Source organism: Myodes glareolus, chromosome 20 (genome assembly GCF_982192425.1).
Source record: "Myodes glareolus chromosome 20, mMyoGla1.1, whole genome shotgun sequence".
NCBI classification, from domain to species: Eukaryota; Metazoa; Chordata; class Mammalia; order Rodentia; family Cricetidae; genus Myodes; species Myodes glareolus.
In genome coordinates this window covers 55,796,021-55,820,241 of record NC_142045.1, presented here as the reverse complement: position 1 = coordinate 55,820,241, position 24,221 = coordinate 55,796,021, and the positions used below count along the sequence as shown (strand labels likewise).

Genomic DNA, 24,221 nt, shown 5'->3' with positions numbered 1-24,221 from the left:
CGGGAAGATCTACAGCACAGGATAATATTCTTGGGTTAAATAAATCAGCTGGATTTTCTTTTGCACTTAATCCCCAAACCAGAACATTTTCCTGTGTAATTGATTTGTGTTGGGGTTCTACAAGGTTCCATGTCAATGCAGGCAAACACTTAGGAAACAGGTGCTCTAAGAATTTCACCAACAGGCTTGTAGCTCCTTTTTACACGTCTAGGACATCCTAAGAGCCAGAGTCTCCCGATTTCATAACTTCACCCTGGGCTAGCCAACTAGATTTTTAGAAATGGTTCAGCACATCATTTTTTTCTGGGAAATGTCATCCCATTACGTCACTTCTGGGCACACTTCTTACACTAGTGACTGAAAAGTGCCGCCGACTTTGTCGTGAGCTTGCTGTCTATTCCCTCGTTCAAATTCCCAGCGGGGCTACTATGGACAGAAATAGTAGTTCCTGTTTTTGAAACAAAGCTGGAATTTATTTTTTAAAGACTTTAATATAGATTGAAACACAGGCAAAAGAAAGTGGGCAGGGACAGCGATGACAGCGGCTCCCGCCCTACAGTCGGCACAGGCGTCTCAAGAGTCAGTCTCTAAAGTCTGGGTCCTAGGTTCGCACAGTAAAAACCATCTTAACACCATGTTAACTATAACCCTGACAACTAAAAGAGGGAGACACTCCTCTGAGCAATGTCTGGGGCACACGTCTGCAGATACATCAAATACTTATTTATAGAAGTGTGTGTGTGTGTGTGTGTGTGTGTGTGTGTGTGTGTGTGTGTGTAGTCAAGCATGAATACTTACAACAGTATTTATTTACATGATTTTCTTCTTACCTTTAAAATACGTGTGTAGAGGTACATGTGTGTGCAGGTGCACGTGTGTGTGAGCATTTCTGTAGAGAGCAGCACAAGCTTGGGCATCTTTCCTCTGGAATGTTGTCTACTTTATCTTCCAGTCTCTCCTAGGCTGGGCTTCACGCACTGAGGGGTAGGCTAGCAGGGAGTCCCAGGGACCAGACTTCTCTGCACTGACACTGTGACCACATGCTGTGGTGGCTGGCTGTTTAATGTGTGTTTCAGGGATCTCCCTTACTGACTGAAACATCTTTCCACAAAACAAAACCAGATTTTTTTCCCTCGCACTTCAACATAGAATCTCAGTGTTTTTGTTTCCCCTTCTCTTCACATTCCCTCAAAAACTATACTAGATCTTAGTTTAATGGTATATGTTTTAGTATAAAACACATAATAGTATATGACTAATGGAAGCACTAATTATACCTTAATAATTATAAATTGTTTCTTTTTAAATATTATATCAGTTAATTAAAACTATTATTTTAATAAAAGTCTAAGAAAAGGTTTTATAAATCAATACATCATTACATAAAGATATTTTGCTTCAATTATAATAGTAATAGAAACATCATGGTGGAACAGATGTATGTTTATAAAAAAATGAGAAAGAAGAAAGAAGAAAACTTTTTAAAACTTGAAATGAGTTTGGATATGGTTTTCCACACGGCCCATGGTTCGGATGGCAATGCTAATAACAGCAGCACATGATTGACAGCATGGCCTGGAGGAGGTCCTGGTCCCAGGAAACCACACTGACTGGAGGCAAGAGCAAAGGCGAAGATCAACCAGCAGGCAGTTCGTGCTGGGATTCCAGAGAGGAACTCCCTACTTAGAACACGAAGCTTCCTGTAGCCTCTCAGTCCTCAGGCAGGGTGAGGGAGCTGAAAGTGAGGAGAAGCACTCTGCAGAGACGGCAGACAGTCTGTGGGTAGGGTAAACCAAGCAGAAAAATCAAAGGAAACCCGAGGCAGAGACCACGAATCAGTGAGAAGAGATGGGAACAGAATACGAACAAAGTGCAAGAATAATTGAAAATATCACAATGAGGCCCATTATTCTGCACACTGACACTGAATGAAATGTATGCCTTGGCAATGCTGAAGCACATATGGGCAGCCCGCATATGGCGGTTCTGTTGGATTTGCCCATATTGGATTTCATGGTCTTAGTTGATGAGGACAACTGACCAGGTCTCTTCCTCAAGAGGGCACCAGGTCTCATTACAGATGATTGTGAGCCACCATGTGGTTGCTGGGAATTGAACTCAGGACCTTTGGAAGAGCAGGCAGTGATGGAGTCTGCACATTAACTACAGGAAATTTCATTATTAACAACAAAGTAACAAGAAAGTCTACATGTAACTTCAGCACATAATTTAAGGTCAAAATATTTATGTGCCAAGATTTCTTTAGGCCTCAATGGAAACTGTAATAGTAAGAACTGGAAAGAGGGGGCACTGTGTAAACTGGGTGTCGTGGCTCAGACCTGCAATCCCAGCACTTGGGAAGTGGAGGTTGGAGCAGAAGTTCAAGTCACCCCTGGCTACAGAGGCCCTTTCTCCAAATAACAAACGAAACAACAGGAAGGGAAATGCAGCCTACTTTGTGCTGTTGAAAGAAATATCCTGGCTGTCTTAGTTGGCTCTGTGTGCTTGCGGCAGGGTGATGGCTCTAAATTCCTAATGAAAGGGGCCAGAGTTCAGCTCTCCTTTTGTGACCACTGGATAATGCAGGACTCCCCAGCAAAGGGAATTTCCCCATGGCTCTCTGCAGTCTAACAGTGACTACTAAATTGTGATTGGCATATGTTCCTGGACCACTGAATGATTGCTGTATCATTATAGAATATTACAGAAAATCACAACTGATCAAAATTCGGAGAGTAAGGGATTACATGATGCCCACACCCAGACAATACATCTAACAACACGATTCCTGAACCAGAGCTCAGGAATCAGTTCAGAAGGGTAGGGCAGAGGAGACTACAACAGCCATAGCTCTGAACACGAAGCTTCCCACGAGATTGTCTCCTAGAAATGTCAGGGAAGCTACACCCATGACGACTCATAACATGGCTGCCTAAAAGAAAGTTCAAGATGGCGCAACCCTAGACAAAGACCTATGAGCAACTAATGAAAGCTGAGAACCAGAAATACTCTTTCCCAGGGAATGCCCCATCCCACCTCCGTGGCTATCCAAAACCAACTCATCAGCCCTGGGACACAAAACATCCAAGTAATACTGTATGGACTGAGCAGGCTGTAGTTTATATTCAGGATACTTATATATCTCTATAATTAAAGAAAAAGAGATCATGAATTGGGAGTAAGTGAGGGACACGGAAGGGGTGGAAGGTGGAAAGGGAAGGGGCAAATGATGTGATTATAATTTCAAAAAATTAAAAAAAATACTGTTATAAAAAGATCCAGTTATCAAATGTTCTCCAAGGGTCCTCTGTAAGGGCAAATCATCCCAACATTCAAGTTGCTGGAGAAGATCATTGCAAAACATGAAAGGAACAAGAGATCAAGAAAATACCCTTTGGTAAAGCAAAAGCAAGCATCCACTCCACAACATCACAGAGGGAGCAAGGGGAACCTGTGCTAACCAGGAGTGCTTACCGGTGTCAACCATTGTGGTTTGCTCTATCGACCACTGGAGAATGGGTAAACAGTTGTGGTTTTCGTCCTAGCTTTACAAATATATTTTTGTGGGGGGGATGGGGTGCAGAGATGGGTGTTGGGTAGCTTCCTTAATTGCCCTCCACCACGTTTTGAGACAAAGAAGTTCACTGAACCTGGAACACACCACTGAACCAGAAGTCAGCAAGCCCAGGGGCCCTTCTCCAGCACTGGATTGCAGATGTCTGCAGAGAAGCCTACACATTGTTTCTGGGGACTGAGCTCACACCCTAATGCCACTTTCCTGACTGTGCCAGCTCCCCAGCCCTGAAAATTATTCTTTAAAAATAAATACACTGTTCAGGACACCTCTCTTTTTTGTTCCAGAAGCAGTGCTGGGTCCTCAGAGCTGCTACGCCTGTGTACAGAAAGTGAACAAATGACCATGGCCTGGCCCCACCTTCCACAAGGGAAGTGCCATTCAACACCAGCTTTCAGGAGGAGCCATGGGATGTATCGTTGCAACCTGGGCTCTGCTGCTACTTCCAGGGCTGGGTCCTAACTCACCTCACGTGGTAATCAGTGGCAGGCCTGAGATCTTTCAGGTTACATTCCAATTCTTCTCCACTGCAACAACAAAGTATTTGTTAGTTTAACACTGGTCTCAAAGGCACAGTAGCTTTGGGACTGGGTTTCACGGTTATTAGTCAACAGTAATTTCAGTGCTGCTAAGTTCGCATTCACCAAAACCCAGAAACAAACCTTATCTGGTGGTTGTCAGTTGTTTGTTTTTTTTTGTTTTAAATTGAAAATCAGAGTGTTTTGAGTGACATCACTCAGATCTAAAATATAACAAAGTTGATTAAGTTTTAAATGAAAACACGCCAGCTGTCAGGCAAAGGTAATTCCCAGACTTAGCCTGGCAGAAACCCTGATGCCCTCAGCACAGCCCCCCTTTCCTAATGAACTTGCAGTTCATCCCAGGCCCCCCCCAAAAAAAAACAGTTCTCTGACATAAGTAAAACCACTTCTATGACCAAAAGAGGAATCTGAGCTCAACCTAAGTGATAAAGGAACAACCCATACAAAATAAGACATTTCGTTTAATTGTGGCCAAAGGCCAGCTGTGGGAAGACACCTGGAATTCAGAACTCAGGATGTTGAGGCAGCATAATCAGAAATTTAAGGACAGGCAAGGAAACTACACAGCAAAACACTGATTTAATTTTTTTATACTACGTGTGTGTCCATACCTTATTTCTCACTCTTCAAAATTATCAAATGGCACATTAAAGTAGACTAGACAGCTAAATACATTATCTCACACTATCCTGAAGGAATAAATCACTACCACGGTTTTCAAAACAAGACATAGTTTTCAAAACAAGAGATTTATGAGGTCAGCAGGCAAAACTAGAATCAGGACAATGGGTTAGACGAAAGTTCTGGGGAGACATGTACTAACAAAACTGATATTTACAACATGGTTATCTACAAAAACATCCTTGTGCTCAGAAAACATGAACTACTGAGTGGTAAAGGGCAGCGATGGATGAAACACACGGGAACACACAGAGAACATGACAGCTAGCGAAGGTAAGAGGGTGGGAGGTCAGCGACGGAACACAGCAGCCTGCATCCGTTCTTATACCTGATGTCTGAACTTCTCAAATAAAGCTGCCCCTGTTAAGTCTCAAGGCAGAAGCTGTGGCCACACCTAGCCTACAGCTGCAGCTCCACTTCATTGTGACTGAAAATGTCTTGATATCTGCCGAACTAGGTCGACACGAGGCAAACAACACAGTCCCTGAGAGCTTTAGCATCTCTTGGGGGGTAAAAATCCCCAAAGAGTCAACAACTCCCGACACCTGTAGCTGAGGGCAAGTGCTAAGTGCTCCCTTCAAGCAGAGGCAGGCTTCCCACGGCGAGCCGTGCTGCACTGTACCGCCTGCCCGGCGCCTTGGAGTACCTGTGACTCCAGCTGCTAGCACCAGTGTTTATCTCTAATCATCAGGATGCAGCCAACTGGGGACAACGGTATACACCCCTACTCTACGCCAATAGCTCCGGCTCCTGGAGAGGCTGAGGAATGAGGATCACGTGAGGTCTTCACCAGCCTGGGCAATAAAGCAAGTTTGCCTTCCCTGCCTCTAATTTCTGAGGACGTGGTGGCTCTGTTTTTCCACTGGGTCTCTAAATGCATCCCTTTTCAAAACGGAATAAAATGATTAAGAGCCAGAGCACACAAGTGAGGTTTTATTCCAGGCAAAGAGAGCAGCAATACCTAGAGTGTTCTTGCAAAGGAGTGATGCCACCCATGGCCTCTGGTGTGGCTCTCCAGGGAGGAGCAGGTGTGGGACCGTCAGGGGACGCAGCAGGGACCAAGGAAGAGACCAAAGAGAAGAGTGGGAGGCAAGGGAGAAGGTCAACAGAGGGTGGATTCTTCTCCTCTCTTTTTCTCCTTACTAGTCCACAAGTCGGCTCATCCGGGCAGCACACCATGAAGGCAGAAGAGAAAGTGGGCAACGCTGCATGGATCGATGGGATGAGACTGAAGAGGGATAAGGCTTCTGTTCGAGACACACGTGGGATTCGTGGGATTTACACTGCTGTGCACAGCTCATCAAGGCCACGCACAGGGAGGTTCAACAAGGAGTTCAGACAAACATGACTTTCTGACTTCTTGCTCCTCAAACATGAGCTGTAGGAAGGAGAAAGGACTTGACCCTAACCTTTCCATGACACTGAGAAAACAGCTCCTTAAAACAGGGGGGAACCCAACGCAGGACCATCTAATGAAGCCTCGTAACAACATGTTTTAGAGTAACCTTCAGTGCAGTAAGGAGGGTAAAAGGCAGGGCGAAATGGAAATGAAAATATTGTAGTTTTCAAAAAACAGGCTGTGGTACTTTGAATGCAACTGGCCCCCATAAGCTTCTAGGGAGTGAATGACATTATCAGGAGGTATGGCTTTCTTGGAACAGGTGTGGTCTTGTTGGAGGACGTGTATCACCATGGAGGCGGGCTTTGAGGTCTTACATGCTCAAGATACTGTCCAGTATCACAGTCCACTTCCTGTTGCCTTCTGATCTAGATGTAGCCAGCACCACGTCTATCTGCTGCTGCCATGCTCCCCGCCATGATGACAATGGACTGAACCTCTGAACTGTGAGCCACCACCTCAATTAAATGTTTTCCTTTATAAGAGTTGCCATGGTCATGGTGTCTCTTTACAGAAATAGAAACCCTAACTAAGACATAGGCCTAGAAAAAGAATTGGCTCTAACATAATTCACTTTATAGCCATTTAATGTATGTAATAACTGAAAAATTTAGTCACTTTTTGTCCTGACAGACCTTGGTAGAAAATTTTTATTAATACTATATTGGCAATAGTACTATAAGTTTATTTCACCACATAGCTCTATAATATTAATTTCTGATGAATAATTACTTGGACAAAATTAATTAATTCCTAACATTATAATTACTATCCCTCTTTCCAGTACAGAGAGTTGAACCCAGGGCCTTAAGCATGGTAGGTGAGTTCTCTGCCAGTGAGCTACCCACTCAGCCCTGTCATTATTGATGTTTAAAATTACTGACCTAAAAGGACACTTGTATAGTCTAAATTTTTTTCTCTTCAATGATGCAATTTAGTAGCGAAGAAGCCCGCGTGGAAATATATACTACCTGTAAATGATCTTGTATTTTCCATCTCTCCCTTTGTCAGATAAGGCAACCTCATAGCTGTAAGGGAAGGAAAGGCCACCGTGGGGTCCACAGGACAGTCCGACAGGGGGTGCCCAGGTCAGCACAACTGCTCTTGCCTGGATGTTAGACACCTGCAAAGAGAAGGAGGGGCGGGTTAAAGCGTCTACATGCATTCTACATGCACTCTACACGCTCCAGTGCAGCTGCCTTGAGTTATGGCTTTGTTATCAGTAACAGAGACACAAAAGTTAATCCGAGGCAACTTTAATTTTAATGAAAGCCTCATCTGTTGCTCTTCTGTCAAAGGCCTGAGGACCAGAGGACACTCAGCTCCTGTAGCACCATCTTCAGTGTGCAGGCTCACAAAGTCTGATGCACACTCAGGTCTCCTGTTCCTGACAACTTCAAGGTGAACAAACATGCTCTAGAAGCCTTGGAGCTTCTCTGGGAGTTGACCCTGAGGTCCTATGGATTCCCAGTCTCCTCTCACCCCTGCTCAGTCTGCTCTAGTTCCAGGGTTTCCTCACACATCTCTGGACTCTGCTGCCCACAGCTCCGATCTGCTCAGTTTAGAACAGGTCTAGCCTTGGCTTCCTCCCCTGTCTGGCCTCAGTGTCCCTCCACCTCAGGCTCTAAGTCATCTTCCCAAACAACTATCACATGTCTCTGTTCTAACATCTGTTTCCAGAGAAACTTAACCCAATGCGCAAGGCTTAATTCTTTAATACAAATCTAACAACCGACTTTTAAACTTTAATTTCGAAGGACAAATGTAACAATGTAACATTTAAACTTTAATTTTGACTTGTCACACCGCGGGCCCTGGTCTGGAAAACCCGTTAGGATGGGCAAAGGAGTGAGACTCAGTTCAGTGCTACAGCTCAGCATTCACAGAGGCCTCAGAGCCAACGAGTTCAGCTCCAGGCGGGAACACACAACCATGCGGTCCTATTGTTTTCTCCTATTTTGCCACTCTTTGATTGATATAAGTTATGGAAATCTATATACTCAACATAATCTGAAAGCACCAGCGATAAGGGGACAAATGCTGAGCACAGCTTTCACTCTGCAGACGTTCCTTCTGCGGAGCCTCTGTCCTGTACAGACACAACACCGGAGCGCATTAGCTAGATTCCCATGCATCCTTCGAGATCCCAGGAGAACTTCCCCTCACTGCCACCAGCTGGCCTCCAAGTCTCCGAGTGCTCCACTCATATCACACCTGTGTTCTACGGAACCCAGTGTGGGCTGCTACCACCTTCAACCACATCCGCAACCTGGGGACTCTAGCGCTCCCTCAGGGCACAAACCAAGTTATAGTCAGTGATGAGCAGTGGCTGTTAAACAAATGCTTGCTGAGTAAAAACTAAATCAGAGAATATGGCACAGCCAGTTTCTTTGTTATTTTGTTTTGTTTTGAGGGAGGGTTTCTCTGTATAACACCCCTGGCTGTCCTGAAACTCACTCTGTAGACCAAGCTGGCCTTGAACTCAAAGAAATCCACCTGCCTCTGCCTCCCGAGTGCTGGGATTTAAGGTGTGCACCACTACCACCCGGCTACATTTAGTCTCCAAGAGAGGCAGTAAGACACACAGGCCGATATGTAGCATCTCATTGGACATAGGAGAGATCATCAAAGGACCAGTCTCCAGCTGGGGCTCCAGACTGCAGCCCTCCTGCTGCCACTATACCACTGAACTATACCAACTAACTAGCCAGAATGTGGGACCAGAAACCACTAGGCACTCTGATCTGCAGACTGACCATCCATCCACATCGTCCAAGGTACTCTCCTGCCTCAGACTTGGCTTTGGTCTCTCCTACTGCCCTAGGCTTAACAAACTTCTAAACCCAGGTCAAACGCTGCCTTTATCTCTGCATGAGTTGTCACAGTGCCCTTGTGAGGAACTCTGGACGGAGATGATCAGGACAGTTTCCGGGCTCACAAGTCCGAGGAGTGTGGAATTAAGAGAGGCTCTACAATGGAACAAGCATGCCTCTGTTTGCTTATTGAAGGATTACCAAGATCAGGTGCATTAAGGTGGGGGGATGACCTCCCTGAATGTGGGTGGCACCAATCAACGGGCCGGGGTCCCAGGCTGGATAAAAAGGAGGAAATGAGCTAAGCAGCAGCAGTCTTTGCCCAGCTTTCCAGCTAGGAAGGCATCGTGACCAGCTGCCTCATGTGCCTGCCACCAACGCGGTCCACCTGGCTGGGTCATAGTTCTTCAAAGTGTGAGCCATTGTGAACTCTTCTTCCCTCATGCTGCCTTTCTCAGACACTTTGTCACAGCAACAAGACAAGTAGAAAATACAAGAACACGGGGACAGAGCAGGACAGTGTGTGCACACGGTGTGCTCTGGCCACATGTTCTGTCTTCTGTGGTCATATCACTGCTGGGGCATTGATCTCTTGTTAGCTGGTTTCTTAGATTAGCTTTTCAGACAGTTTCCCATGTAGACCAGGGCATAGGCTGAATTCTCCAACAGCCTGCGTGAGTAATCCTGAGCTATTGGTTATTTTACATAATTTTAATTTCAAAGACTTCCATTAAAAAAGGAGGATCCCTGACCTGGGAGACACCTGCTTAGGTTGTGAGTGACAGCCTTGCACCATTCCTTGAACCAGGTGGGTAGTGACATTGACACTAGGATTGGTGGTGTGAACGGCACACCTCAGAAGTCTAGTGAAAGCCAGCGTTTCAGATACCAAGCACTCATTCATAAATTCACACCCTTCAAAGTTCACGCGTCCTAGCAACTGTTACAAACACACTTTTCTCCTATTTGAACGAGCAGAGACATGGGATGCTAGATGGAGCAGCTAACAGTGTTTCCTTCTCCCTAGACTACGAGCCAACCTTGAGATGTGGGCACCTGTGGAACTGCAGCCTTGCCAAGGGCTTTCCCAACACATGCGCATACTGGGAACGCAGCATTGCTTCCTAAGGATAGAAGTTACTATGAATTCGTCCTTTAAGCTCTGAGGGCCACTGGCACCCTGTGGGAAAGAGTGCTGGGCCTCTCTTTGGACGTGGAAGTCACTACTACCTCAATGATGACTCCAGAAAACTAGTTTTCGTCTTTGAAGACAATGCCACCCAGGGGTCAATCCTCAGCCCCAGATGTATTTACGTCAGTGGGTCAGGGCGGGACTGGGGGGTCAAGCCTGTCTAGTGACAGCATGTGTCCATGAACTTCACATTGCCAACTTTTCTCCCTGTGAAAAGTTTCTCAGCAGTGCTGGTCACCGGGGCAGCCCAGGGTGCTGTTCTTTTGTTCACTGCAGTGAGCTCCACTCCGGAAGTGTAACAGTTGTATGGACCTCAGGACCACTACAAGGCAATGCCTTTAGAAGCAGTGATAGAAGGGATGATTGTTGGTTCTGGTATTGACACAGGTAACTGATGTCAAAGGGTCTTTGGGAGTAGATGAGTGAGTCTGCAAAAGGAATTGGCTAATCATTTAAAAATGCCTCGAGGGCTCATGGAACTATTATCTACTTCTAAAGGGCTCACTGCCAGAACTTGGACTTTCCTACCTATTTCATAGTGCAGATTCTAACTGGGGAGTGGTTGTGGGTGTGAGCTGTAAAGTGCATCAACTTGTAGCCATCCTTAGATCCTTTCTCTCTGCCCCTACTGCTCAGTGTCTGAATTAGCCTGTAAGCATGTATTATTGTATTCTCAGAATTTAGCTATGTGGGAGGCTCCAATCTGGTGAAGTTCTATCCTAAGGAAATATTTCCACAGAAACACTGGCCTGACCACTACAGCAGCCTTCACGCTGAACAATGCAGAAGAAAAACACACAGGAGAGAAAGGATAAATGATGGACACAAATCCACAACTCTGGCTCCAATGTGCTGTGCACTTCAGCTGCTCCCAGACATCTCTCAAGGAAGTGCTTCTTACAGGGAATGGTCCCCCTAGGTCTCGCTCTGCACTGATCCATCATTTCTTCAAACTAAACACTGGCCGATGGGAAACAACACACAAACACACCAGGTTGCACGCTGCCAACAGGTCCTGAAACCCAGCAGTCCACCAGGACATGGGGGCTGCACTGAGCACCACTATCTGAGGGGATCCAACCAGTGAGTCTGCTAACTCCTAAATCACAGAGGGCAGCATAGTGTTCCCACCTGAGATATGGCAGCGTCCATAACAGCTAAGTCCCCGAGGTACCCAAGTGCACAGCTGCAGGACAAATACTTCGTGAGTCAGCAGACAGGCTTTATGAAACTGGCCAGGTATTTGAGTCTTTTTTAGGGGATAGGAAGTGACTCACTCAATTTGGGGTACCTAAAGTTACAGAAAGATGACTGGGGTCTGCAAGCCCCGGATGACACTTCTACACTTGAATCATTAGTAGTAATCTCAAAGAAAAAGCATTGACTTTCATTTAGAGTTGGTATAAGAGAAAGCTGAAAGGGACAAGGATAAAGAATTGCTCTTCAATTTATGTGCCCAACCTTCTCCTGCAGCCTGGATTTTTCATCTGGAGGGCAACCTGGTGCCCTCCTCCTCTCTGAATGTAGCATGGAGCTGCCTCTTGCCTAGCTATGTGCTGCAAACTTTAATGAGAGCCTCTTCTAAGCATTCTAACACAACATATAACTCTCTCCTCAGATCCCCATGTGGTTTTTATTACATTAACTTTAAAAGATGAAGACATTGAGGCACTTCAATTTATGTCAGGAAGGAGCTAAATCTTGGCTAAGGTCAGGGAGACAGATAACAGCCATACTGGGTACAAACCTCCATGGGTCCCTCCCTCCAGCTGCTGCCCGGCACTGTGGCATCTTCTGTCCCTGCCTTCCTCCTTTCTGGCGAGTCTGAAGGCATCTGTCCTACCCACCAGAATCCAGGCGTGTCTGGCAGCAACTGTCAAGGGTTCAGTATGTGTCAAGGACAGTGACAGCTGGACTGAGGGACATGAAGACTACGGACAATCATGCATAAGAACTTTAGAAAGAAGGGACAAGAGAAAGAAGATGGGGTGAGAAAACTGCAAATAGCTAACTGGGCAGGGAACGAGCGGCTGTTAGCAGGCAGAGGCCGTTTACCAGGACCAAGGGACACGTACCAGCGGAGCTCCCCACCACCTGCCTCAGTCTGAGACGCCACCTGGGTCCTGTGCAAGAATCATCCGAACTCTTACTAGCTGAGCCCTCTCTCGGGCTCAGACAGAACCTCGTTCTGAGACAGGTTCTCTCACTGAATCTGGGGCTCAGAGTTTCAGCAGCGTCTGTCGTAACCAAGCCCTGGGAACCTCTCCTCTCTGTCTCTCTCTGCTTGGATTACAGATGTCCTATCACACTTGGGATTTTGTTTGCTCGTTTCATTTTTTGATGTGGGTGCTGAGATCCAAGCTCGGGTCCTCACGTTTGCACATCAAGCATTTCCCGCTGAGTCATCTCTCAGCCCCTTAGCCCCTTTTCTAACCTCCCTGCTCGTTACCTCTAGCCCCCAGTCTGCTGCTGTGTCTACAGCCGCCCGTTTCTGCTCTTGGTCCTCCTCTTTCCACAGCCCTGAGCCTACCAGACACTTCCAACTGTGTGCTGTATTTATTTTTTGGGATGTTCTGAAAGTGAAACAGACCTATTATGTCCAGGAAGGGCCAGGAAGACACAAAAGGAGCCTTAGATGAGTGTGCCCTAAAGTAAGTGCAGACAGATGGAAGACACCTTCAGAAATACCCTTGAGTGCAATGTGTTCTAAGCAATGGCAGGGATACATCCAGGCCACAGTGAGGCTGCAGGCCCCACCAGGTACTACAGACCAAAAGGACCACCCACCTAGTGGCAAGGACAGCATCTGGGGAAGCTGTTGAAAGAGATGCACTGAAGCTAAAGGCCCAGCTACTTTCGGTATCAAACGGGGTAATAAATGAATAAATTTATTTTCAGAAAGGACATAATATCTGACCCTCCTTGCCACACGGGACACAACCACCCAATTCTGACTCCTGGACCCTATCCTGCCCAGCCTGTGGACTATGAGGAGTGGGAAAGTTCCCAATATTCCCTGCCCCCCTCCGGCCCATCCTCTTTCCAACTCTCCTGGAAACCTGGCCCAGTCTGCAAATGCAGCCCTGACTACTTAGCAGCTTCGCCTGGGAACTCCCAAAGACTGCTGCGTGTCCAGAGTGAGTTCAGACGCCTCAAGTCTCCACTAAGGTCCCTGACAAATGCCCTATAGTGTCATCCCCAACACCTATGCTTCTTGGTGTGGTGCAGATGAACCCGAGGTCAATTTGGAGTCTGCTCTTAAAAAGGCTCTGTCTTTGTAACAGACCAAGAATCAAGATTTTCCAATTCAGCCAGAAAAACACTCCCAGAACTTTGGCTCTAGCTCAGACAAAAAGGTTGAATCAACATTATAAATTTCTAGCACAATTTCAAAACACCTGGCAAATGGAACTCCAGTCTAGCACACCACCACTCCCGCCCTCTTTCCTTGCCATTGCGCCCAGCGCCCAGAGTCCTCCGGTATAGAAACACGGCTCTGAAATCTACCTAGGGAGATATGTGCAACTTCTGAAGCTTTCAAAATGTATTCTTCCGCCCTTTACAAAGGTAAAAAGGAATTACCAAGAACAAACTGTTCTGTAGACCCAAGAAAATCTAGATGCTTCTAACCAAATTCAGAACATCCGCACTAAGGTGGCGTTTCAGTGGGTGACTAACAGAATCCCGTTCTAGATTTTCACGATCCATTAATAACTAACTACGATCTCAAACTTACTATACTTTGCAATGGAAAGGGGTCCTTCTGCTTACTGATGGTGTGGCAAAAAGAAAAGCACCCTGGGAATACTTAAGAACATGCTGTTCTTGCCAAGAGGTCCAGAAGACATACCTGTGGTTTCTCTATTCCCGAAAGAATGTCCTGTACCCTCTTTACTTCCAACTCATACTCTGCAAAGACAAGAAAGGGACAAATGTTAGAAGACTGTCAGTTTCCTTCCCAGAGCGTAGTCACGCAGATCATCAAGTCGCTCAGCTGCCTACTACTACACATTGGTGGTGCTACCTGGAGCACTGGCTGAGGGCATCCCTGTGCTTGTGATAGCTTCCCCGGGTACACTGAATGTACTCTGCATGTATTCTAGCTTCCCCGGGTACACTGAATGTACTCTGCATGTATTCTAGCTTCCCCGGGTACACTGAATGTACTCTGTATGTATTCTAGCTTCCCTGGCTACACTGTATGTACTCTGCATGTATTCTAGCTTCCCTGGGTACACTGTATGTACTCTGCATGTATTCTAGCTTCCCTGGGTACACTGTATGTACTCTGCATGAATCCTAGCTTCCCCAGGTACACTGAATGTACTCTGTATGTATTCTAGCTTCCCTGCGTACACTGTATGTACTCTGTATGTATTCTAGCTTCCCTGGGTACACTGTATGTACTCTATATGTATTCTAGCTTCCCTGGGTACACTGTATGTCCTCTGTATGTATTCTAGCTTCCCTGACTATACTGCATGTACTCTATATGTATCCTAGCTTCCCCGAGTACACTGTATGTACTCTATTATGTATCCTAGCTTCCCAGAGTACACTGTATGTACTCTGTATGTATCCTAGCTTCCCCGAGTACACTGTATATACTCTATTATGTATTCTAGCTTCCCAGAGTACACTGTATGTCCTCTGTATGTATTCTAGCTTCCCTGAGTATACTGCATATACTCTATATGTATCCTAGCTTCCCAGAGTACACTGTATGTACTCTGTATGTATTCTAGCTTCCCAGAGTACACTGTATGTACTCTGTATGTATCCTAGCTTCCCAGAATACACTGTATGTATCCACTAGGTTAACTAGATTTGTTCTACTTCACTCAACACACACTGGGTCATAAGAAGGGCAAGCAGGAAATCCATGCAACTGGAAGTATATAGAACATCATTGTTGTTGTTGTTTTTGAGACAGGGTTTCTCTGTGTGGTTTTGGAGCCTGTCCTGGAACTCCCTCTGTAGACCAGGCTAGCCTTGAGCTCACAGAGATCCACCTGCCTCTGCCTCCTGAGTGTTGGGATTTAAGGTGTGCGCCACCACCGCCCAGCTTCTAAGAGGAGATGATCTCCAGCGGCAATGGAGTGAGTTCCAACTCTTCTTTAGGATGTATGTATGTACAATGTATCCATGTATCCATTTGTAGTTCGGGTTTTACATTTGAACTGCAGTGTTTAAGTGGGAGGACTTATACAGCTTAACTGGAGTTTGAAGAAACAGACATCTTCATAAAAAATGCATACAAGGAAGGTGTATGTGCTGGGTTGGTAGACTGCAGCAGTTCTACAGGTAAAGGACATGAAGTTGGTGGTAAACATGGTGAAAACATGACTAGGCTGCGAAACACAGCAGCTACAAGGCTGGATGGAACAGACAGTGGGGAGGGAACAAGCAGGGACAATTCTAGTCTTCGCTAACTAGATGGACGATGGTGTTCTCAATAAGATTAGGAAGGGGACACATCTTCATAGTGCGGTGAAACCTGTACTTTAGAAATACAAGGAGGAGAAAATCCTGGCATAGAGGGATGGGAAGGATAGATAGCCAAATAAAAAACAGTAAGTAAACAGAATTCAGTCTGCTTCCCTTAAGGAATCTAACTCTTGAGTTGTGGTGGATTCCACAACTGTCCATCCTGATTTATAAGTCAATGCTATAAAAATACGGTATGATTCCTGGGGATAAGTCCTTGTCCCCCAGTAATTTCCCAGTTAGTGGGGGAAGGTGGCAGGAAATCCAATGGTAACTGCAACATCAGAGGACAAAGCTGTCCTCCAGGTTTGAGGGAGGGCGGCGGGAAAGCTCGAGACCAGCCTAGATGAAGTAAGTTCTGTGGGCCACAGTCATGTGGACACAGAACTGGGGCAATGATGGGTCAGCCGGCCCTGCACCTGACAGGGCCACTTGTTCTCTACTCAGGTACAGTCTCCGTCACTTGCTGAAGGACTGTCTCGGTATCCCCACGCTGTTGCTTTAGTCCCACTGACGGCTCATCTACTACTGAATGAGAACAACGACCCTGCTCATTTCCCCTCACGCTTGAGCCTGGTCTTGCCGCTACAATGTGTCCGGAAGGAGAGACACGTCAGGCCTAGAGCACGTGATATATTTCCTATATAAAGAGAACATGTAATCTCAACACTTGAAAGGTGGAGAGCTGAGGATCTGAGTTCCGGGCTAGCCTAGGCTACACAGCAAGAAGATAAGCTCCTGACTGGGAATACCAACGGCTGAATGAAATAAAGACGGTAATACAAGGTATGGGGGGAGGGTGAAGACGACTGGAAATGCCGACATGATGGCCAAGTAAAAAGCTCTCCGGAAGTCTCAGTAACAGAAGGGCTCGAGGAGAAGACAGCATGTCTGCACTTGAAGACAAAGAGAAGAGCTGGACAATCAAGGGAACAGACTAGGAAGAAGGTACCAGTGGGAACCCCAGGATCTAGGCATGCTCTGGAAAGACCACATCAACCAATAAAAGATACAAAAGGAGAAGAAACTAATTTTAAAAGCATGGAAACATTTTTGTGGAATCACAACAGAGACACTTCTTTTTTTTTCTTTTGTTGTTGGTTCAAGTTTCACCTCGCCAAAGCACCTTTCTTCCCTAGAACTCACAATATCTTTAGCACAGTGAAGTTAAATTAAAAACACAATAAAGTGAACAGTTTTTTTAAAAAAGAACGCTGCACAACAAGGGAGCATGTATTATGTGATATTTAAACTTTCCATAAATAATGATTTTCATGTTTGCTCCAAAAAACGCAAGTTCAGACAGTTTAATTAACTGTACAGGCTAAACTAATTTAAACATGCCCCCTTTATAAACACAATTTACTCTTTGGTTTGTTTCACTTTTTTTTTCTTCCTTCTAGTAAAGAAACTTGGGTCCACACTTGGCTGTAGCTGTAAAAAGTATTTACGTTGTACCAGCGCCTTCATTCCAGCAGAATAACGTCCACACCTCCCTCTAGTGCAGACCAGGGGTGTAGATGCCCTCTGCACATCAGGGACCTCCTAGTGCAGACCAAGGGTGTAGATGCCCTCCGCACATCAGGGACCTCCCCCATCTAGTGCAGACCAGGGGTGTAGATGCCCTCCGCACATCACAGACCTCCCCCACTCTAGTGCAGACCAGGGGTGTGTAGATACCCCTCCGCACATCAGGGACCTCCTAGTGCAGACCAGGGGTGTAGATGCCCCTCCGCACATCACAGACCTCCTAGTGCAGACCCGGGGTGTAGATGCCCCTCCGCACATCACGGACCTCCTAGTGCAGACCAGGGGTATGTAGATGCCCCTTCGCACATCACGGACCTTCTAGTGCAGACCAGGGGTGTAGATGCCCTCCGCACATCACGGACCTCCTAGTGCAGACCAGGGGTATGTAGATGCCCCTCCGCACATCACGGACCTTCTAGTGCAGACCAGGGGTGTAGATGCCCTCCGCACATCACAGATCTCCTAGTGCAGACCAGGGGTGTAGATGCCCCTCCGCACATCACAGACCTCCCCATCTGCCAAGGAGCTGCTATGGCTGCCCTCTAAGCGAGCTAAGTCTACTGAACCAGTGGACTAAAATTACAGGCTCTAATCATTTGTCTGTAACAACAAGATGGACAAAAAATATTTGTAGATAAAGGAAAGATAGGCATTAATAATAAAAGCAAAGTGGAGACCCAGTCAAGCTTTGCTAATATCCGTGAAGGTGAATACAGGCAAGGGAAGAAAATAATAAGAATGCTCACAGATAATTATCTATGTAGAAAATCAAATTGACTATTACCAACTTAAAAGGTATTACTTCTCTGAGAAAGAGAAAAAAAGGAATCAAGTACATATAAAAGTTTAATTACTTGAGGACCTTTGATTAAACGGTTAGGATTTATAGGTGATGGTCCAGGTATAAATACAAAAGATAGCTCTCCAGTCCCCTCTAATGACTTTAGATCATGCTGTTAGTGTATACTGCCCAAGTATGCGGACTGGGTTCAGATCCCAGCACCCACATAAAGACAACATGTACCCTGGACACCCTAGCCCTACAGTGGGTGGAGACAGGAGAATCACTGGGACTTGCTGGATGCCAGTCTAAGCCCCCAAAATACAACAGGAGCCCTTGCTTCAGCAGAGACCTAGCTCAAAGGAACAAGGCTGAGAGTGATTTTTTTTTTTAAAAAAAAAAAAGGTACCCGATCCCTTCATCTGGCCTCCATGCTTGTGCACACAAATGTGAACAAAATGCACACACATATGTACAGACACACCCCAGAACAAAAAAGTTAAGTAAGATTACTAAAAAGCACATTTTCATAATATAAGGACAATACAGTTAATCCCTATAGAGCAAATATTTAAAAAACAAAAACAAAAAAAGCAACCCAAAGTGGCTGCTGAGATAACTCAGTAAGTAATGTGCTTGCCATAGGACCTGTGTCTAGACACCCAGCAGTCATAGCGAAGCCAGGCATAGCAGTGTGTGCTTGTAATCCCAGTGACAGAGAGCCGGGGACAAGGAGATCCCTGGGGTTCACTAGTACGATTCGGTGAGCTCCAGTTTCAGTGAGACACCCTGTCTCAGAGACACAAGGAGAGTGACTGGGGAGCACACCCAGGAGCAACCTCTGGCCTTCACACATGCACCCGCACAGACACGTGTACACGCATAAACATGGGTGGGCACACACACATAGCCACAATACCAACATCGAATGTTTTGATACAAAAATGCAAAACAGAAGTCTTTCTAAGTATTTAGTAGGGAAAATGATTACACTCCTTGAAATTCTGAAAGATGGATAAACACTAACCCATCAATGACAAAAATAAAAAAAAAGCTATACTCCAGGATGTGAGACTTTGCATTCTGTCTAGAAAAATATTTTTCAAGATTTTTCAAGGGTGACATGGGTTCCAAAAAGATTCTGGAACCTGAGAGAAAAATGGAAGGTGGGCTGAATTCCTGTTGCAGGTGGAGTGGCCAGCTGGGTAGGAGAACTAGCCACAGAAAGTAAATGACAACAGGGCCTAGTTTCCTCTGAGCTTCAGGTGCAATTTGTAGAATTCAGGGGAAAGAACCATTTTCTTTCCTGAAGCAAGTCTGAGACAAAGTCCTGCCAGACACTTTCATACTAATCTACCCTTACAGTTCTTTAATACAACAATCCAAGAGAGATTTCCAATAATTGTATTATTTACACAGCAAATTTTGAATTGTTTTATAGAACCATTTTCTTAATTATGTTTCATGTAATTAAATTATTTGGGGCTAAGACTAGACATTCAGTCTACTGTGCTTAGCCACTGACATAGGAATCTCAGGTAGAATCTACTGAAGCCATCAGTCTGGTACACTGAAAAACTATTACATTCTAGGAGACATGCTATCTCCCTCAGGACATCCCCAGGAGTGGCAAAGCAAATTCCCAGTCAGCAGACAGAAAATATCAATGAGTGGAGGAGGCACTATAAGATGATGAAGAGAAAGAGGAAGAGAAGGAGGAAGAAGGGGAAGAGTAAGAGGAGGAGAAGGAGGAGGGGGAGGAAGTGGAGGAGGAGGAGGAGGAAGAGTACTTTACTCTAATGGGGTAGCAACAGACATTTAGTTACTCACAGGATAACCAGTTGGATGGGTATTCTCATTTTTCCTGGGAATATGGAAATTCAATGTCTAATAGGAAATTGCCCAAATCTCTAAAGATGTACACATTAAAATAGTTTAAACATAAAGGAACGCTGGAGGAGCATTATAGCCACTGATATGGGTGGGATGTCTATTCTCCCAGAATTCATGTTAGCCTCTTTCCAAATGTGATGAAACTGGATGCGGGGTCTCAGAATGGAGATGGGATCAGACGAGGCCTTGGGGACGGAAATGTGGAGACTTGTGAAAGGGATCTGTATCTGAGGATACGGTAGCAAGGTGTGCTGAAAGCAGAAACCTGACACTGGATCTGCCCACACCAGGATCCAGAGCTTTCCACACAACCATCACAATAAACATTAGTTCCTTAAGCCACCTGGGCTATGATGCTTTGTTTTGGATCCAGTGGAGGCCAGACTTCAAGCCTCAGTGTCAGTCCGTAGGATGTTGACCTCCCTGGGACTCACCAGCTGGTTGAACTGGCAGACCAGAGCCCCAGAGATCTGCTTGTTTCTGTCTCCCCATGATTGTGACTTCAAGTACAGGTGTGTACCACCATATCTGGCTTTCTCCATGGGGTCCTCACGGTTGTGCGGCAAGCACTCCCATGCCCAGCTCATGTCTTCTCCTTTAAGACACGCTTGCAGTAAACAAAACTGACCTTTGTGGGTCTTGCATTGTTATGTCGGCAGCTATAAGATAGTGTCTTTCTGATCCTAACAGTCTATGTGAATGAGTTCTTTTCATGTTTAAAGTATGAGTTCAGATGCTTTTTGTTTTTATTTTTACTTTATAATCTGTTTACTTAGCAATATAATTTTTAGGTTTCATGGTGGCATTTTCAAACGAAGATTGTCGTTTCTGTGGGTTCCCTTCCCCTCCCCTGGGCATCTTGGGTGTCCGACTGCCTCTCTCCCCCAACATGTCTTTTCCATTCTGGAAGTTTCCTTTCTAGTTTCACAGCCTTTACCACAATCATTGCTACTTACACATAACACGTGAACACTAGAAGCTCGGCCGTGCAGATGAGAGAGGGTTTTCTTTCTGAGTCTGAGCTCCTTCCCTCAGTAGAGTGCGTCTTAGGAAACAGCTATTTTGCCGGTGTGTGAAAACTGGCAGCACTGCATCAGCACCTGTGATATGACGTGCCACAAGTGTAGCATTTGGATCTGTCAAATCCACTCCTACCTTAAGGATTTTACCTAACTGTGATTAGAAAGAAAACCCGCAAAGGTCAACATTCCTCCATTATTTCACAGTACTGGGATTGAATCTTGGGCTTCATGCACGAGGGATCAACAGCCTAGCACTGAGCTACAGCCCAGCCCTGAGGAAACCATCTAAGCTCTGTACCTTTTAGAAAACAAAGTGGAAAATAAACAAACCAATAACCCAAATTCCATCTTGAGTGACATTTTAGAATATTTCGAACTTCAGTTCTTGCCACTCAAATATGGGCTAGAGTATACTTCACAGAGAATCCATAGAGCAAATTTACTCTTCCTGTGAGTGTAATTTCTACTCTCAGTTTAATCGGACTGTGCCTCACTACCTGCTCTTCCTCATCAACATCTCCCTCTTAGAAACTAGATAATCAAAAGAGACAGCACCATCTGCCTTAACACCCAGAAGACAATGGACTGCCTTCTAAATGCGCTGAGGTGAAAAATGAAAGAAAATGAAGAGTTAAGGTCTGGTGAGGAGGAAGGAATGCTGGCACTCGGTGCTAGCTGGAGAAGAGGACCAGAGGGGAGCCGCCCCATCATCAGAAGATTCCCATTTACCTTCTGGCATAGGTACGATGAGGAAACATCTGTGGATTCAAGTCAGTCACTAGGAAGGCAGTTTTGATTTGTTCTCAAACCTCCTACTTTGTATCGATCTCATTCTAGAGCCCCCCTAAAGTCAAATTACTTGGAACCTAGAAACCCGGCTTTCTATGTAAAGGAGTCATCCATCACAAGCCATGGAGAGCGATTTATATTGTCCAAATAGGATGCTCGTGTTGGAAAACATGACAGATGGCATAAAAATGTCATTTGCACATATATTCACCCCATTACAATGACACTAACATTCTCCCAAAATACCAAGAACTGAATACATTTTGACTCCAAATCCATTCTATAAATGACATCATCTACAATATAGACATGTCAAAGTCTATAGATTCTATGGCATATTCACTTGGCTGCCATATCCTAATAATGGAGGTAGCCATATCCTGAACTCACAGGATTCAAAGGGTTCCTACAAGCAAAAGCAGCTATTTGGATTGTGGTCTAAGCTGGGTGAGAAATAAAATGTACAAAAGGAAAATATAAAAGGTAAGATAGGAAAAAAATACGAAAGATATGTCCTAAAGTGGGGGATGGTAGATAGACATAGGAATGATTGACAGATGAAAAGTTTCAAAATACAGCTTTCAATGACTATCCTAAATCAATAATTTCTAACCTAGGTAAATATAAAATAATTTTGATTTTAATATAAAAATTTCATTATTGATATAAAATTGCATAACACAAAAGATAACAGACAAAATTTAAGTTAACCAGGTCAGGGCAGTGTCAAATGTGAAGGGTAACTGTCCCTCCTCCCCTGCCACAGTGGACTCTGCCCACATCACTCACTTCCTATCAATACTACCTTAGCTCCCAGGGCTACAGTGGCCCTCGCTGTAGGGTTTCCTCTGACATTCTGCCTTCCTCTCCATACGTAGTACAGATTATACTATATTTCAGCTCCTCATCCACGGCAATCTTCCAACCTCCCCCATGAATTCAACCTTAATGAGAGTAGTCAACAAATCTTGGCTGTGGACCACTGACACCCCAGGGCCTGAGCGCCTGGCAAAAGAATTCTAAACAAATGAGAAACGCAACTCCCGAGACAAACACTGAGTTTTCTTTTCTCAGAGTGAGTAAACAAGTCATCACGAGGGAGTGAACTGCAAGGAAGGTAACTTAGGACACCACAGCATCGCATCAAATATCACTAGGACAAAACTGTGCCAAAACTCTGTAGATCTACACTGGCACAGGAGATACAAACACACAACCTAAACACATCCAGTTACAATCTTAAATTTCATGTAGACTAGAAGTTTTTCCCTAGCCAGACTGAAGTCTGCTCAGCAACGCCGTTGGCGGCCATCACACCTGTTGTCAAAGTAGAATGCTAAAATGCAGTTTGGGGATTACTGATGCAGTGGGGAGTTCCTGGGTCTCGCTGTAGAGGACAGCTTCTTAAACTGTGGGTGACAACGCCAGGTGAGGCTGCACAGTGAATACGGGTGCTTTGAAAAGTTGGGCAACAGTAAATTGAGCGATGGGCAAAAAGGAACTCAGGACCAAGTTTGCAACGATCAGAGGTGCATCTGGCAACGCCCCCTCCCCACCCAGTGCTGAGACACCATGACACCATGAGACTTCTGTGACACCATGTTAGCTTTGGTGCTGAGGTGTGAACGTGAACTGTCCCCCACAGGCTTGGGCACTGGAATATTCTGTCTCCAGCTGCTGGTGATCTATAGAGTATCACCCAGTATGCAGTTCCATACAAAATCGTTACAGTAGGGTTAAGGTATGTTTACACTGCTCTCGTATCACATTCAATTATAGAAGTTCAACTTAGAAATTCAAAATTCAAATAGAAGCTATTGGAACTCATTTCTAAAGCTGGTGGCCAAAAAGACCATTTGCTGGGATAATTCTACAGACTACTTTATGCCAATGTGCTGGAAACACAATATTCTCCCCTCTCCCTTCATGCATAGATATATAACATTCAGGATGGTTAGAAGCTAGAACACTCAGTATTGGGCAATAATTTCATGCTAGAACGTTTTTGCAGCTGACTATGGCTTGACAGAAAATGTGCATACTGGTTCCAACAGAACAGAAACTTAGTTGGCCCAAAAACTATGGCTGTTTTTAGTGTGTTACACTGTCTGAAATGTCCGAGTGTTCTTCCTGAACAGAGAGTAGAGAGTGTTTCCAAACGGCATAACTTAGTTATGACCCCAGCTGTTGTGATATTTACAGGCACTTCACACTTGCAGAAGAAAGCAGTCATTTCTCTGAAGACTTTCAGCAAAGAGAAGGATTCTGCTCTTATGTAAAGCACCAACCATCAAAATATGAATTAATCTGTATTAGTTGGATGACATTCTTAACAACCTTAGCAGCCAATGGGCAGAAGTTTCTTTTGTGAAGAAAACAAAAAAACTACAGCAAACTTGAACCAGGGTTATGTTTTTGAAGATGACTGTGCCAGTAAAAGGCCCCCATGTTACTGCAGGCTAGGACTAAGAAGGCAATGAGGAAGTCGGGTATACAAGGGGGGCGCAAGTTACATAGG

General features: G+C 45.2%; 1 protein-coding gene across 5 annotated transcripts in view; it reads right to left on the bottom strand.

Annotated features, from left to right (window-relative positions):
- The window catches only part of Fndc3b (fibronectin type III domain containing 3B), a 292,925-nt gene that overhangs the window by 74,785 nt on the left and 193,919 nt on the right, over positions 1–24,221 (bottom strand). For all 5 annotated transcript variants that reach the window (XM_087899629.1, XM_087899628.1, XM_087899630.1 and 2 more), the window contains 3 exons: positions 14,052–14,110; positions 7,168–7,319; positions 4,042–4,101 (listed from right to left, as the gene is read on the bottom strand). In XM_087899629.1, coding sequence (XP_087755755.1) covers positions 4,042–4,101; positions 7,168–7,319; positions 14,052–14,110 — 271 coding nt within the window. The remainder of the gene's footprint in view (positions 1–4,041; positions 4,102–7,167; positions 7,320–14,051; positions 14,111–24,221) is intronic.